This window comes from Vanacampus margaritifer, chromosome 14 (genome assembly GCF_051991255.1).
Source record: "Vanacampus margaritifer isolate UIUO_Vmar chromosome 14, RoL_Vmar_1.0, whole genome shotgun sequence".
NCBI lineage: Eukaryota > Metazoa > Chordata > Actinopteri > Syngnathiformes > Syngnathidae > Vanacampus > Vanacampus margaritifer.
In genome coordinates, this window is record NC_135445.1 from 5,512,718 (window position 1) to 5,530,308 (window position 17,591).

At 41.8% G+C, this 17,591-nt stretch overlaps 1 protein-coding gene across 1 annotated transcript in view; it reads right to left on the minus strand.

Moving 5' to 3' along the window:
* Positions 1-4,498: 4,498 nt before the first annotated feature.
* ass1 (argininosuccinate synthase 1) overlaps positions 4,499-17,591 on the minus strand; it is a 33,143-nt gene continuing 20,050 nt past the window's right edge. Inside the window, exons 12-15 of the mRNA XM_077542391.1 lie at positions 13,924-14,055; positions 9,922-10,078; positions 5,409-5,474; positions 4,499-4,728 (exon numbers count right to left, since the gene is read on the minus strand). Coding sequence (XP_077398517.1) covers positions 4,680-4,728; positions 5,409-5,474; positions 9,922-10,078; positions 13,924-14,055 — 404 coding nt within the window. The 3' untranslated portion in view covers positions 4,499-4,679. The remainder of the gene's footprint in view (positions 4,729-5,408; positions 5,475-9,921; positions 10,079-13,923; positions 14,056-17,591) is intronic.

Genomic DNA, 17,591 nt, shown 5'->3' on the forward strand with positions numbered 1-17,591 from the left:
GCACCTGCGATTAGGTTACTGCGCAGTATATACAAAAATGTAATTAACATCTTCAGAAAATGTTGCAATTCATAAAAATTTAAATTAGGGACGCATAACGATAAAGACAATATGGCATTAAGTGTGGAAAATGTTGCATTATATAATTTTTTTTCTTTGATAACAATTATTATCTACAGTATCAATAACTCAAATACTTACATTAGCGAAATTCATTGATTTTCAAAATGAATGTCTTCACCGAAAATCACCCAGACTACAATTCACCCCGAGTCCTAAATCCCTTTGTATGACCTCATCACATAATCCGGCACCACTGGCTTCGGCCACAAACCTCCCGGGAGTGGTCCATTACCACTTACCAGTCAAGCATTAGGTGAAACGTGCAACGTTTTTGATGACTTAACAAACAGTAATTAAAAAAAAAACATACACATATGGTAGCGCAAAGAAAAGGCCGTAAGGAGCTGAGCTGCATTATTTGTACAGGGGGAGGGCACAAGTGGGGGTCCCGGCTCCCAGGTAAGACCACAGACGTCATAATGGACCCCCGGACCAACAGGGTCCATTTTGGGCTTAGGTTACGGCAAAAAATAAAAAGCGTTGGGGGGGCGGCGATGTCGGCCTGTAATTGTGGGTAATTAACCCCCCTGGTGGTCATTGTCGCCGCCTCATTGTGCGCCAGAGGAAAGGTCAGCGAACGGCTCCATGAAGACAACGCATTGACGGAGGACAAAAGACAGGAGGACTACGTTGACTTCAATCTTCCGTACACTCAAACCTAAGCGGAAAATGCACTCGTCGGCCAAGGAAAGCGATTTGATAGATTGGAGTGTGGGCTAACTGAGTTGTTGTCATTTTGAGTACAGTTCTGCCTTGAGATATGAGTGACCCCGAGATAGGAGCTGCTGTGTGGTGGTAGTGGACTCAACTCAAGTTATTTTACAAAAAAGCAGCAGTTTTTTTCTCAAAAAAGAAGTTTTAGGCTGTTTATTGCCACAAACTAAAAACTAACTAAAGCAAAGAGTTCCACATTACGTATTTAAAGCTAGCTTTGCCATAAAGACCATTTAGCTTAATGCTAACTGTAGCGGCAATTTATTCATTTCGTTTTGCCACGACGTTAGCGGAGCATAAAATCATAATAAATACATTTTTTAAAGAATGATACGATTGTGGTTGAACAAAAAAAGTTTTCACTTTAATTCTACTTAAGTCCTTTTGATCACCAAAAATGATAAAGGTGTTAGTAAAATAACAAAACAAAATGCCAAATATAAGGCACTTGGGACTGGTTAACTAAAATGATTTAAATAGAGCTCAAATAGATACACAGGAATGGAAAAAAATTAATTACCAAGTTTTTTCATCGCTCAGTTGCTTAGACCCCAATATAATATAATTAAGCAGAGACATCTTTTGTTGAATTACAGTTATAATTCTTTAATAAAAAATATACAAGTTGCCTCCTGTAAACATCATTAAGCATGTCATTTATACATGTATTTAAGGCAAGTTGTAAAATGTGTGAAGTCCTTTTGTTTATGTTTAACAAATTCAAAACATCATAAATCGAGCTGTTTCTACTAAGTACTGTTTTGAATGTTCTCCAATTTTGATACTGTAAATCGATAGGATCGTATGCCGAGAAACGTTTCTTGGGAGGAGCAATATGGCCGCCTCGCCGCTTCAAAAGTCTTGGCCTATCGGCTATCCAGTCATATATTCAGATCAGTGCACTGAACGCAGAAATGTACATTTCGAATCGCTACTGCCACCTGTGGCCGAAAAATGAAATTGCACACTCCCTTCTTTACGTACACAATGCGCACATGACGTCACATCCGCAGAGGGCGGGAAATTCGAACCCGAATCCAATCTGCCAACTAGAGGCTTGCGGGAGTAAACAGCTAAGGTGTCAATCTACGAATTAGAAGATGTTTCTGTCTTAAATGGTCAAATAAAAGGCGATTGTACAAATATTTTGGGGCCAATTGTTCTAAAGAGCCGCTTTAATGAATCAGACACTCGGTGAACTAAATTGGACCAACCTTTTCCAGATTGGTCCCAACTCTCACACAACCGAGTGCTCCCGACTTGTGCAAACGTCCTTTCACCTCATCTCCGCAGAGGTCAGGTGAACAACAAGCTCCTTTGTACTTTGGCTTTGTGACTTGAAGGTTAGTCGACCCCGACTCCCGAAGAGACGGTGAAACAGCACGGGACTCCATTAGGGCAGCCGCCGTCAACTTTTCATGTTGCGCTATTGTTACGCATGTCTGCTCCCCCCCCCCCCCCCCTCTGAGTGGGTAATGATGGGTAATTGGTCCCGGGTCAAGGATGATTAATTCCCTTGGTCAGGTGTCAGCGCAGGTAAGAGGGAGAAGATGGAATATGAGAAGCGTACCGCGAATGAATGGGCAAGTATCCCAGCATGCATCCTCTTAGGGAAAGTCCATCTTCAGACTTATACCCTATAGAGCATGTATTTCACTTTCAAAAACATACAGACTATCTCTAGGCTTACATTTTAGCGGCATGCCAAGATTTCTAAAACAGGTGCTGAAGTCAGATTGAGATTGATAGCTGTCCCTGATCACTTCAGCCCCCGCCCCCCCCCACCCCCCCACCCACAACCTCCCCACCCGCCCGCCTTCAGCTTGACTGACTAATCTGAATACGGGGGCCATTTCAGACACTGATTATCTTGCAACCTGTGCGCGCGTGACAGTAAATGTCGGGGCTGGCCGGTAATTGACCAGGCAAAGACTGAGACGCCTGCCGTGTAATTGAGCAGGAGCGGGGGGAGGAGGTGGACTGGCGGGTCGGTGGATAGCAAGGAGGGGCGGGCTCCCGCAGCACTCAGGGTCCGAGGAGCCGTCATTGCACATTAGACCCGGCGGGGGGTCCCCCGAACCCGGCGGGAGGTCCCCTTATGGACGTGGACTCTGTCGCTGACACCTTTCAGTGATACACTGACTGAACTGTTCATGAGTGGAACGCCCCACATTAGCGTTAATGGAATTTTGCTGAACTTTACCTGTGCGGGAGAGAAAAAGCGGAAAAATACTGCAAATGGTTGCCAAAATTGCAATTAGGTTATTTTCAAATACATTCAGCTTCCACATAATAAACGATCGGCGTTACTACCAAGTACCCTAATTTGATTCATTCCGCAGTTTTTTTTTTTAGGTTGAGAGTTCAGAGTTGAAATGGCCAGGAATTGATCTTACAATATATAATTCTTCTGAAAAGGCGCGCATTGGCGCGACTTATGGCTTTTCATCGGACTGTTGCCGTTTAAAGCTCACAAATAGCTTTCATCAGTTCTGCTCACCAAAGCGATTATGCCGACGTTCACCTTGCGTCAAACTTGAGCAGAAATCTCGAAAAAAAAACGGTGACGGAACGTCTGCCTGGACACTCAAGATTTGGTAGAAAAATCATAGAAAAAGTCTCATCTATAATGTCTAGAATCGACTGTTTTCGCCCAAACAAATATGGCAGAAATGTTACAGATTTTTGTTTTTTTTATACATATACGCAAAATTAATCACAGTCAACTTCTTAACTCATTCACTCTCAGCCACTTTCTCTGAAGCAACCCCCTTCGCTCCCGGCTGTTTTACTGGATTTTGACTGATTTTGCAAGGCCCACACAATATTGTGTTCTGGTGCTATAAAAACATGGAACCTACCAAAAAAAAAGACTAGAGTCTCTTCTTTCATCAGGGAAAAAAAAAGTATATTTCTATCTGTTTGTTTTGCAGCAATTAGCATTAGAATATAGCTAAGTTCAATCATTATTCACAAATCTGTTTAAAACAGTGGAGGAAAGAGGTTTTTTTTGGCCCTGGTTGATCTCTTATACTCTGCTACCACCTGCTGGTCGTTTTGTAATAACTACCATTGCTTCAAGCATTCTCTTCAGCTCAGAGGCTGCATCAAAGCCTTCTGTATGCTCTAGCATAAAAAACATATAAATGCGTCTTTGGGAGCATACATCTATACATACAGTAGAACGTATTTATACATTTTTGGGAGCCAATGACGTAATTACTTAATTCCATTTGGTATCTACACTACATGTCGTTTATTTTTGTTTGCATGTATTATCTAAGTAGCTTATAAAACACACCTGCAATTATCCTACATTAATTTATATGCTATATTATTTGAAAATGAATAAAAAATGCAATAATTTCCTACCCTAACAAAATCCTTTAATTACTGCTAATTTTGTATGAAATTTGACTAAATGTGAGTTTGTTTGCCAAATATAAAACATATTTGTACTATACTAACTGTTACTTTTGAAGGATAATGTGAAAAAAAAGTGATAGTTCTAATAACTTGTTATATTAGAAAAAATATATGCCTTTGATATTTTTTTTTAAAATACTGAGGGTGCAAAATCTTGCGAATGTAATATTTGGAACCACAGATTTGGATTCATACTTTATACATTGTGTACAAGACACACAAGGACGCAGGACAATTGCAAAGATTTTTTTTTATTCAGCATTATTCCCATTAGAATGAATGATCACCATCAAGAACACTTAAGAGCGGCCTAATTTTGAACATATTACATTGCGATGGAATGTAATAATCACATTTCGAATATTTGTCAGGATTTTTAGTGATGGTACTTCAAGTTGCAGCGTAGCTGCTCCTTTTCACTGCTTGTTGCTGGAGAGACCCTGCAGACGCTGATGCTCCTTCAGCCTGTAGTGAAAAAAAAAAAAAAAAAAATCCACCTGTTTTTATCCATCTCAGCGGGCGGCCATTTTGCCTTGTACTGACACATGGGTGACGATTGAAATTGACATCGTTGACCTTTTTATGCTTAATTCATATTCCACAAACACAATATTAAAACATTACTGGGGGCGCACGGAACATATTTTTGTAAAGAACATTTTTGACGTCACATTATAATTATAGAAACCATTGTACAAAAATGCAATATAATAGCTGTGCCGCATCATCGAACAATAACATTTAAAAAAAAAAAAAAAAAAAAAAAGTAAACAAATATAAAATACTCACCATAGATGCTGATTGTTAAACATAAAGAGGCGTCAGTTTGCTACGGACACGTTTTGCTAGTCAAACTTGGCTTGCTCTGAGCAACCAATCAGAGGAAAGAAAAACGCTGGACGTCTTTGTAGGGCAGATAGCAACGCTCCTGTTGCTATTACAGTTAAAGCAACCTTGCAGGTTAGATTGACACAACACAAAGACACACACAAAAAAAAAAAATCTAACATTCACATAAAAATACTGGAAGCAGCGCAGCCGAGAGAAGCGATACGAAGACAGAAAATGACAGTTGGAAATAAATTGGAAACCAATCAAGGTTGTAAATGTAGGTTAGCAGAAGCGAATATTTCTAGTGTGCTCACCTGACAGCGTTGATCCTGATGAATCCTGAGGCGTCGCACGGGTCGTAGTCTCCCTGCACGTCCATGCTGGAGACGAGAGAGGACGACGGGACTAAGTGAAACGTTTACGAGTGGAGCGATAAACACGCCAGACGTGAAGCCTCAATAACCGCTGGGATAACTGGAACGTTGATAAAGCGTTCCGTGGGAATAATGTGCCTATTGATTCCTCCATCGTTGCTCCACTTGAGCGCATTTTTGACCCGCATCGGTCAATATTGGACAACAACAAAAAAATGAGATGCTCGTTTTTGATAAAACAATCCCATCATATCAAGTCGACCGGATAAGGCGGTAATGTAGTGGTTCTCAAAAAACGGGGGCCCTCGGACCCTCAGGGGACCGCGACAGACGTAACACTTAGAAAGTCAATGTTATTTATCATTTCTCATAAAATATCAATGAGCCCTGCAACATCCATTATCAAATGAATTGATAATTATTTTTGATAATTGAATCATAATCTAATTAATAGTTAAAAATCCTCCCAAATCCTCTCATATAATCACTTCTACACAAGGTAGTTCACGAAAACTAACAAAATAAAACTATTTAAAAACAAACAAAAATAAAATTAAAACGAAAATGTTTTTAAAAAAACGAAAACTAACTGAAACTGCATTTTACGCTTAAAAAACTAACTAAAATTATAGTGAAAATGTCCTTTGTTTTAGTATTTGATAATTAATTTTAATTTAGCCTTTGGGGATGATTTTAAATAGATTAAATTTTACCTTGGTGTTTTTTTTTTTTTAAATATTGCGCACAAGTAATATACTGTACATTTTATTTAAAACTAAAACTAACTAAAACTAAACAAAAACTAAGCATTAATTAAATAACTAAAACTAATAAAAACTAACAGAACCACCTTGAAAACTATTTAAAACAAACTAGATTTAAAAAAAAAAAAAAAAAAACTCAAAACGAAACCGAACATAACTAAAATTAAAATTCCCAAACTAAAATAACCCTGCTTCTACATCATTCCTAGAAAATCACAATGTCCCCTTACAAGTAGGGATGTAACCATAACGGCAATATTGTGATATCTCGATATTGAAATTTCCACGATATTGTCACGTTAAAAGGGTTAAGTTGTATTCCATTAGTACAGTGTCAGTTGTAGCACCCTCTGGTGGTTAGTGTATTAGTGCGGTTTAATTTAAATTAGGAATGTTTTGGCCACTTCCATAAATCAGTTATACCAGCCAACCAATTTTTAAGCTGAGCTATGATTGGTCGTTGCCTGAGCCCTGAGCAACTGTGATGTCATCTTCAGTCGACAACAAGTGGCAAAATGGCCGCCCCCTGAGATCGATAAAAATGGCTGCATTTAGCTTCATAACTCATAATCCACAAATGTCATATTTAGACTAGTGAGGTCCCATATAACGTATTATTGTCAAGAAATGTTTAACGTTGACCTCTCCCTTTTTAAGCTTATGCGGAGGTCGTTGGAAACGTCTCCCGTGCATGGCGTCCCCGTACCCAGAAAGTTTGAGAACCCCTACTCGAAAGTCTTTCATCCCGCAGGCCTCGGAAAAAGGTGCAAAATCAATGCCTCGCTCCGTATCGCCATCCCTCCCGAGTGCGCGGCGGCGCACACAAAAGGCGTGCGGCGGCGCGGCGTGTAATTACGGCAGTTTTCTACCTGCCGTGCTTAATACACTGCCTGGCTCGAGTCCTCTCGCGGCCGCCCAGTGTTTTCGCCCGGCGCTCTTTCTTTGCAAGCACTTAGCCAAAGAGGAAATTGCCAACAAATGATAGGATAAACACTATCAAAAAGAAAGTCTGACAACTAAATCATCAACTCTCAATACAAGGCTCCCTGCCCGGCACCTGAGCGCTATTATGAGTGAGTGGCTTGGGAGAATATGGCAGCCTGTGTGTGTGTGTGTGTGTGTGTGTGTGTGTGTGTGTGTGTGTGTGTGTGTGTGTTGCTGGTAGAAACCCTGCCGTCTAATTGAGAGGCGAAGCGGGCAGACAGGCGAGGAGGGTGACATTTCCCTCTCACATGGGTGCAAGTGACGGGCTGTGTTACCACTGTGCTAATGATGCCGTTTACGGTTGCCCAAGGAGAGACGGCGAGATGCCGGCGGGGGCGTTTGTGTGTAATAACAAATGTGTGCGACCGCTCCTTCAAGGTATGTCATTCTCGAGTATACGCGTATGGGTTAAAAAAAAAAAAAGAAAAGAAGAATAGCACATTCAGATTGTAATGTGTTGGATGTGTGCCTTTAAGGGGCGTGGCCAAGTGGATGACTTGCTGGTTAGTTTGCATGTAAAGCGCGAGTTGCCTGAGAGCAAGTTTTGACAGTTGGCGTCGGTGGCTCTCCTTGCCCATATGTCGAGGGCATTACAGCACCTTAATGCTAAGCAATTATGTACATAAATTAGGGCTGTCAAAGTTAAAGCGTGAACTAATTCATTAATCACAATGAATTAAACGCAGATTAATCACACTATTAATTTTGACCGCAGATGATCCTTTCGCTGACAGCGGATGGTTATGTTAAAAAATGTCAATCTAAATCAACTCGACTTTATTTGTAAAGGACATTTTAAAATCCACAGGGGAGCCAAAGTGCTGCACATAAAAACAGGAAAATAAGACAAGATAATATATATATGGATAAAAAAAAATTCTTTAAGACGTCTTCATAACATTAAATGTCGAAAGAATTAACACATAACAGGTGCTCTTTAAATTTGGCAATAAAAAGCCTTTTTAATTAAGGGATTAATCGTGATTAATCAAAATTCTAAGATGTGACTCATCTGATCAATTAATTAATTAATCGTTTGACAGCTCTAATATAAATACATTAAAAAAAATACTTTTTTAATTGTATATGCAGGGTTCATACTAAGGCCCGACCAATATGGATTTTTTGAGGCCAATTTCGATATTTGGCAGCATAAATTCAGAGAACTGATTATTTAAAAAAAATAGATATAACGAGTGAAATAACTTTTTTATAATTTTTTTATAAATATTTGAATTACAGGTAGAACAGTTTACTCTTTTAGAATACTTCCGTCAGTAATTAACAGAGAGATTTATTAAATATTAAATATTTTGGTGAAAAGATTTTTGGATGTTACAATGTGTTAAAGTGTAAAAACATGTTAAAAAAAGAAAGAAAAGAAATCGGCAAAAAAATGCAAAAAACAAAAAAGGCAAAAAAAAACAGCCAAACAATTTTTGGGTTGATTTCAAAAGAGCCAATCGGTCGAACCCTAGTACAGAACACACTGTATATTTAAAAAAAAAAAAAAAAAAAGTTGCGGTGAAGTATTCCTCATGAATTAATTACTGCCCTTTAAACCGAAGCAGGCTGTGAATCAGTGCATTTTTACGGGACGCCTTTGTGGTTTGTTTGGAGACATTTGTAGTGAGCTCTTTTGTGGGGAACCTCAGGGCCCATCTGCCAGTCGGGCCCGAGGACTTTGTGATGGTGAAACACGACCCCTCACTCAAGACGACATAGTAGCAACTTTACGCTAGCAACTGAGCTTATTCTCACCACTACCATCCCACAAAAAAAAAAAAAATAGCATAGAGAAGACTTGCATTCAAAACACTTGAATGACTTGAACCCTGATTTTTCAAAAAAAAAAAAAATTGTACATGCTAGATCTTTTCCATTTGAAGTGTTTTGCCATACTGTAAAAGAAGAATGTCCCCATTCCCGTTGCATCCACTGAGTTTATTGCAACACGCTCCCACCCAAGAGGACATTATGCGATTGAAAAGCGACCTCACAGACAGAGAAACTAACAAGAGCTCTTTTTTTTTTTTTTTTCCCCACCACCCCTTTGACTCATTTTCTCTTGTACGGAACAAAATAGCGTCTGCTTCCCTGTGAGAAACTCAAACGGCCGTGCACTTGAGGCATCGCTCCTCCTGACCCGCTTAACAAGCATGACACTTTTGCTACTTTCCTACTCTCTCTCCTCTGGCTGAAAACACTATTAAACCGGCTGACTCGGGTACAAGTGGAGTGTGTGTGACTCAAGTGGGGACGGAGAGGCACATATGGAGTTTTTTTTTTTTTTTTTTTTTTTTTTTTAAACTTTGGTCAGTCCTGAGTCTGCCCACGGGGCATCGGGGGGGGGGGGGGTCACCCTCCTGAACAAACCCACTGTTAGCGCGGCTGCGAGGTCACGGGGGTTGGCTTGGAAAAGGAGGGGGGGGGGGAATCAGGGTCGGGGGTGGGGGGGGGTGGGGGGCGCCCTCCAGGAATTGAGCTTTACAAGCCTCTGATGTCTTTATGAGTGTAGCGTGTTGACGGAGGCTCGGGCGAGCTGACCTGACGACGGGGGCCAACGTGTGGGATGGTGGCGCTGTGGCGGGTTCACGAACCTCAAATGTCAATACAAATACACTACATGTGCTCCTATTGCTGATTTGTCCAAATATTATTATTATATCAGAAATGACATGTTCATCAACCTCTCGTCTGCTTACCTGACCAGCTCCTCGTTATAGAGCGACTTGGGCGACTCTCGTCCCAGAATGTAAACCTGGCCCTTGAAGACGGACAGCTGCACTTTGCCTTCAACGTTCTCCTGGGACTTGGCGATGCAGTGGCGCACAAAGTCCAACTCTGGACTGTACCAGAAGCCTGAGAGAGGAAACGCAACAGTGTTAGTGGCAGGGATTGTTTATTTTCAGGGGGCTGCTTGCTTGTTTAGGACCATCACGACGTGATTTGTGTTTTTATACAGGTGTGGCCAAGGGGTGATTCAAATTCATAGTTAACTCTTTGACTGCCAACCGTTTTCAGAAAAGGGATGCCGTGGGTGCCAGCCGATTTAAGCATTTTTGACTGATCTTTCAAGGTCCACAAAAAATTATGTGTTTGGACTATGGAAACACACAGACTACCAAATGAAAGATTGGACTCTCATCTTTCATCAGAAAAAAAAGTTTGTTTCTATCTTATTCCGTTTTTCAGTAATCAACAATAGAAAATGGTTAGTTTCACCTCTGTTTTGAAAAAAAACGTCTTTTAACGTCTTTGGCACTCCTCCATAGGATTTTACTAAACGTTATTTAACGTTTTTGGCAGTCAAAGAGTTAATATCAGGGTGGAACGCGAGTGGTTGAGGGATGGTGGACCGAAACAGGAATCAAGTGCAAACTACAGTTGACCTCGCAAGATTTGCATATTTGTGGATTTTCTTTCTTTTTTGTTTAGTTATGTTTAATTAAAGTGGAACTTTAAAAGTGGAACTTTAATTAACCATAGGGAAAAAGGTGAGCAGATAACCATGACTTGGCGGGACGTGACTGGACGGGTCGCCATGATTGGATGGGACATGACTGGACGGGACGTGAGTAGACTGGTCGCCATGACTGGAAACGGAGCGTGACGCAACAGGACCTGATTTGCCTTGATTTGACTTGCTGTGGAGTGACTTGACTTGGCTGGGGCTATTGCTTCTTGTCTGCGACGACGCCGACTTGGCTAGCTGTGACGATGACGACGATTTTTTATAGATTTGAGGAAATGATTTAGGTAAAAAATTTTTTTAAAAAAATACTATTTTGACTTGATTTGATTTTGACAATGACTTGAATAATTTTAAGAGGGTGACGATTTTTTTTGTTCCAGCGCCGATACAGGTACTAATTAGAAGTAGCAGGGCCCGACCGATTAACTCTTTGACTGCCAGACGTTTTCAGAAACGGGTTGTCCCCACTGCCGGCCGATTTAAGCATTTTGAGTGATCTTTCAAGGTCCACAGAAAATGTTGTGTTTGGACTATGGAAACACACATACTACCAAATGAAAGATTGGACTCTCAGCTTTCATCAGAAAAAAAAGTTTGTTTCTACCTTATTCAGTTCTTCAGTAATCAACAATAGAAAATGGTTAGTTTCACCGAAATGCTCTGTTTATAAACAAAAAGCGGAGAAAAAGAGCTCTTTGTGAAACGATGTTATTTCATGCACTCTAGTGAATTTCGCAAAACAAAACAATTTCGCAAACTATTTACAAATGTGTGCAACTGTGGTACTATTTACAATTATGTGGATGTTTCAAATACAGTTTTTCTTTTTATAACGCTCCCATGCGTGCAAGGAGACGCAGCAGGATTTGCACAACAGATTAGTTTCACTTGCGATGGCTCCTTTTCGCGTGCAGACGTTACACTTTCTTGATGGCCTTTTTTTCCGGGGAATAGCAAGTAGCAGACTGTACCCACTTCTCCGATGAATATGCATTGGACTCGGGGCACTCTTCGTCGTCCGATTGAACGTCCGCCTGAGTGTGCTCGGTTGTGCTCCGCGTTTTCCGGTGTTAGCATCGCTAGCCGGTGAACCTTTATGACGTCGTCATAGTCGCCGCGTCAACGCTTGCAACTTCAGCGTCAGCGGCCAAGGCTTTCCTCCACCCGTTTCAAAAAAATTTTTTTTAAAAATTGGATGACGTCTTTTAACGTCATTGGCGGCCCTCCGTAGGTTTTTACTTGACGTCTTTTAACGTCCATGGCAGTCAAAGAGTTAATTGGCCGATAATGGTCCTATCAACATTGGACAAAATAATTGGCCAAATTGATTTATTATTTTTTTTTAACAAACCCAGGATATTCTTAAAAAATAATGCTGATAAACAGAAAAACTAAACAAAAAAGAAAGAAAATCCACAAATATGCAAATCTTGCGAGGTCAACTGTAGTTTGAATTTTAATTTCAAACAAAAACAAAAAGGTGCGGCGAGTCCCCAGGCTCAACAGCAGCTCTTATAAAGTTACGTTAAAATTTAAATAAATAGTTCTCTGAAGTTAAGTTTTAAACTGATCTATTATCAGCCATTTGATTCTTCCAAAAATGCAGATGACGATATTCATCAAAATGCTGAATATCGGCATCGATAATCTGCTTAGCCAATAATACAATTGAATGAATAGAAATGATTTCAACCAGTCATAAAAAATATATATATATATATATATATATTTATTTTTATTTTTTTGAAAAAAAAAAATGACTTGAATAATTTTAAGAGGGTGACGATTTTTTTTTTTTCCAGGGCCGATACAGGTACTAATTAGAAGTAGCAGGGCCCGACCGATTAATTGGCCGATAATGGCCCTATCAACATTGGACAAAATAATTGGCCAAATTGATTTTTTTTTTTTTAACAAACCCAGGATATTCTTAAAAAATAATGCTGATAAACAGAAAAACTAAACAAAAAAGAAAGAAAATCCACAAATATGCAAATCTTGCGAGGTCAACTGTAGCTTGAATTTTAATTTCAAACAAAAACAAAAAGGTGCGGAGAGTCCCCAGGCTCAACAGCATCTCTTATAAAGTTAAGTGGAAAATTTTAATAAATAGTTTTCTGAAGTTAAGTTTTAAACTGATCTATTATCAGCCATTTGATTCTTCCAAAAATGCAGATGACGATATTCATCAGAATGCTGAATATCGGCATCGATAATCTGCTTAGCCAATAATACAATTGAATGAATAGAAATGATTTCAACCAGTCATAATTTTTTTTTTAAAAAACCCACACAGGTTCGTCTTAAAAAAGAAACATACAGACCGAAAAGGCTCACGCTTATTTTCTACACATAATATACATAAAACGCATAACATGAAGGAAAGGAACACCATCATAACCCGAAGACGTTCTGTAGCTACTAAAGTGGAGCTTCCATCTTCACATTACAGCTCACGGTATCATCTTATCAAAAAAAAAATAAATCACAAGATGATTGTTGGTGCGTGTTGACCAACGGATATGTGGACGGTGCGCGTGTTGTATTTTGGAGCCCCCCGCCCCCCCCTTAGCATTTTCCCGACAGATGGAGGAGGCTCAAGTCTGCATTTGTTCAAGAAGGTCCCGCGCCACTCGGCAGGGGTCCGCCTCTGATCAGCACCTGACCTCCACCTCATCGTCTGTCCTCATCCAAAGACCAAAACCTTCCCCGCGCTCCTTTTTTTTTAATCTCTTTAATGATTGTAAGCTAATTAATTAGCATTAATAAGCGTGCCTGAAAGGTCTTGCTGGAAAATCTAATTGCATGTGTGCAGTTTACATATTGCACTTGTTTTATTCTTTTAATCCATCTTTCAGCCGAGACAGGGATACAAAGTCTCTGGAGGACACTGAATATTGTAGTAATGGAAAACAGATGCAGGGCAGGTGGAGCCCATTTTTCTTGGTTTAAACCATTTGATGATTAATCTTTATTCTCTGGCCTGTTTTTTTAGGGTAACACCTCTAAAGCATGAGCGCGCGTGTGCGTGTTTGCGGCCCGTCTCTGGAGGGTATAAATGAAGTAGCCGAAGAGTGGAGTCTCTAATGGCACTGATCCTATTATGTGGCTGAAGGTGCAAGGAGGAAATTGGGGACTAAGCAGAAGGGAGGATTAAGACACCTGAGCTACACGCGCGAGACAAATAAACATAGAGGCGGCATGAATATGATATCATATTTGAGTGACTCACCGTTGTAGACCAGCTCGGAGAACTTGATCCCGAGCCCCTGCTTGATTCTGCGCACCTCCTTGTCCATGGTGAACGTCTCAATGTCCAGGTGGGCCTCCAACAGGATGGTCCCGCCAGGAGTTTCGTAGATCCCTGGCAAATACATTTAAAAATTGAATTTGAGGGTGAAAAAGTGACTTTTTGCTTTTTTGTGCGTACAGTAGTCGACTTGTGGCGGTTATGATGGTACGTCGTGTGATTTCGTTATTATTGTAATCCCGTCATGTTTCAGTTCTGTGCGGGTTGTGTTTTTGTTTGTGTTTGGTGTTTTTTGTCTTGTGTTCCTGGTTTCTTCCCTTGTCTCGTTATGTCCAACCAAGTCCACCTGTGTGTGTCTTCACTTCCCCGTGTGTTTGTGTGCGTGTGACCCATCAGTGCCCTCAGCCACGTGTTTCCCTAGGTGTGTCTCATTAGTGTTGGTGTGTTTAGTTTGTTGTGTGGGTGCATTGTCTACGTTATGCGTGGGAGTTTGTGTGTCAAGCCTTAGTCACAGCCAAGTCGTCTTCGTCACAGCCAAGTCATAGCCTCAGCCATGTCATAGTCACACCACAGCAAGTCAAGTCAAGGCAAATCAGGTCCTGTCACGTCACGCCCGGTGCAGCCTTGTCGACCAGTCTAGTCACACCCTGTCCAGCCTTGACGACCAGTCTAGTCACGCCCTGCCCAGCCTTGTCGACCAGTCTAGTCACGCCCTGCCCAGCCTTGTCGACCAGTCTAGTCACGCCCTGACCAGCCTTGTCGACCAGTCTAGTCACGCCCGGTCCAGCCTTGGCGACCAGTCTAGTCACGCCCTGCCCAGCCTTGGCGACCAGTCTAGTCACACCCTGCCCAGCCTTGGCGACCAGTCTAGTCACGCCCTGCCCAGCCTTGTCGACCAGTCTAGTCACGCCCTGACCAGCCTTGTCGACCAGTCTAGTCACGCCCTGACCAGCCTTGTCGACCAGTCTAGTCACACCCCGCCCAGCCTTGTCGACCAGTCTCGTCACACCCCGCCCAGCCTTGTCGACCAGTCTAGTCACGCCCTGTCCAGCCTTGGCGACCAGTCTAGTCGCGCCCTGTCCAGCCTTGTCGACCAGTCTAGTCACGCCCGGTGCAGCAGTCTTGTCGACCAGTCTAGTCACGCCCGGTGCAGCCTTGTCGCGCCCGGTCCAGCCTTGTCGACCAGTCTAGTCACGCCCCGTCCAGCCTTGTCGACCAGTCTAGTCACACCCCGCCCAGCCTTGTCGACCAGTCTAGTCACACCCCGCCCAGCCTTGTCGACCAGTCTCGTCACACCCCGCCCAGCCTTGTCGACCAGTCTCGTCACACCCCGCCCAGCCTTGTCGACCAGTCTAGTCACGCCCTGTCCAGCCTTGGCGACCAGTCTAGTCGCGCCCTGTCCAGCCTTGTCGACCAGTCTAGTCACGCCCGGTGCAGCAGTCTTGTCGACCAGTCTAGTCACGCCCGGTGCAGCAGTCTTGTCGACCAGTCTAGTCGCCCCCTGTCCAGCCTTGCCGACCAGTCTAGTCACGCCCTGTCCAGCAGTCTTGTCGACCAGTCTAGTCGCGCCCTGTCCAGCCTTGGCGACCAGTCTAGTCACGCCCTGTCCATTCTTGTCGACCAGTCTAGTCACGCCCGGTGCAGCCTTGGCGACCAGTCTGGGTCCGCACTTCCATCATGACACTAACTATGTCGAGCAAAAAAAATAGATAGTGGTGCAATATGAATATGGCGTTCCTCAGGGTTCATTTCTGGGGGCACTGCGTTTTTTTTTTTTCATTGTATCTGCTGCCCCTGGGTTCCATCAAAAGAATCTGCTCACAGGTCTCTCTGAATGACATGCCTATTAGTCATTCGCCATGTGACAGACAGCTCCTTGCTAAATATGGGAGAGTGTGTCCATGCAGGCTAAATGACAGGGTAGGAGGCCCCTGCCAGCCAGCAGCGTGGACCGGGGCTTTGCCTATACCCTGCAATTTACCCCCTCTGGTCTGGGAGGGGCTGAAAAAAATGAGGTGGCTGACAGCAGAAATGAAGCTGTCACTCAAATGTCAGCTAAAAAAAAAACTGGAGTGGGAGTTGGGGGGGGGGACAAGGTGGTTACAGGCCGAAAACTGCTATGCTATTTAATCTCTCGGTCTGCGCGACTGCAAATCCTCCAGTGCCAGTCCTGACCTGAAAATGGAGAAGCACTTACTGCGACGCTGGCGGCCAGAAACCCAGCTTAGCCCCGTCGCTAATTGTCCAAAGCCTCAAAAGGCCGCCACCTGAGCTTGAAGAGCTCGTGGCCTTTTGGTGATCCAATGGGAGCCGCACAGGGCGCGTAGGGACGTTTCCGCTAGCTCGCCTCTATCAGATAAATAAGTTAAAACTGCCTCCAAGTAAACTTGGCTTAAAAATGGCTTAACGGCAGAGGACGAACAATGGGAAGCTATTCGGAAGTCGAGTTAAGGCTTAAGGAGAAAACACCTCCAGTGCTTTCCGTGGTTTTAATCTCATAAAGTGACTACAGGTATGCACAACGTAAAGGTGCGCTATTTACTAAACCTACAGCCAAACTGTTAGAGGCGCGAAATACAATACGGTGGCTAGTTTCAGGCACCAGCAGATTTCAAAAGTGCAGCAACACATACAAACAGTCATATTATTATAGGAGTTGTTCTATGTAGAGGTTAAAGAAGAGTATTTTTGATATCGTCTATCTGCATGCCTTGGTCCACTGTGGTAAATCATACATTCGGTGCTAACCGTTAGCCTTTTCCATTATATATCACCATGGATCTAGTGGAGACATTCTTAAGTCAAACTGGTTTGGTTGTTTTTAAATATGCAACATGTAAATCTCTTTATTTTACATAACGATTTGATACGCATCTTGACACATGGGAAGCGCTACAATTGTGTGCAAAAAAGCGAAATGACTCGATTTGTTTTGATTCTTTCTGTCTATCCACGTATATACATATATTAGGGGTGCGCAATAAAAGACAATTCAGCATGCATCTTAATACGATTCGAGGGCAATACTTTCAGTTCAATTAGATGCACTCACATCTAGTGCAGTCTCTATGGAATATTTTTAGAATCGATTATTCTATCGATTATTCAAATAATTGGCTCATTTCAATTTTGTTTGCATTAAAGTGTATTACAAAAGCATTTCACCCTCTGATTGTTGTCTATTTCGAATTTGTGTAGTGATAAAAAAAAAGGGGGAATTAATGTACTATGTTACTGGCTCGATCATTATTTTCAAAGGTAAAAACAGATATTTGGAAATGTCCAAATGTATTTAGAATAAACACAGAAGATAATCAGTCGTCTTTCATAATGGACTGCAGAAATGAGTGAATAATTACTGTGGAGATGCTGGCATTATTAAAATAGCTGACGATTAACTCATTCACTGCCACTGACGGCTATAAACGTCAAAAATTCATTTGAACTATTTCTATTAGTTTAACATTTTTTTCCACTTTTGCTAACAAGAGTATGAAAACCTAGAAAAAATATTGTAAATTTAGAACAGATATAAAATGTTTGATTATTCGTTAGTTAACAAGTGAAGTCATGTGATTAATTACAATTTTACAAAAATTTTAATCGACTGACGGGCCTAATTAAAAAAATATTTGTTAAAAATAAGGGGT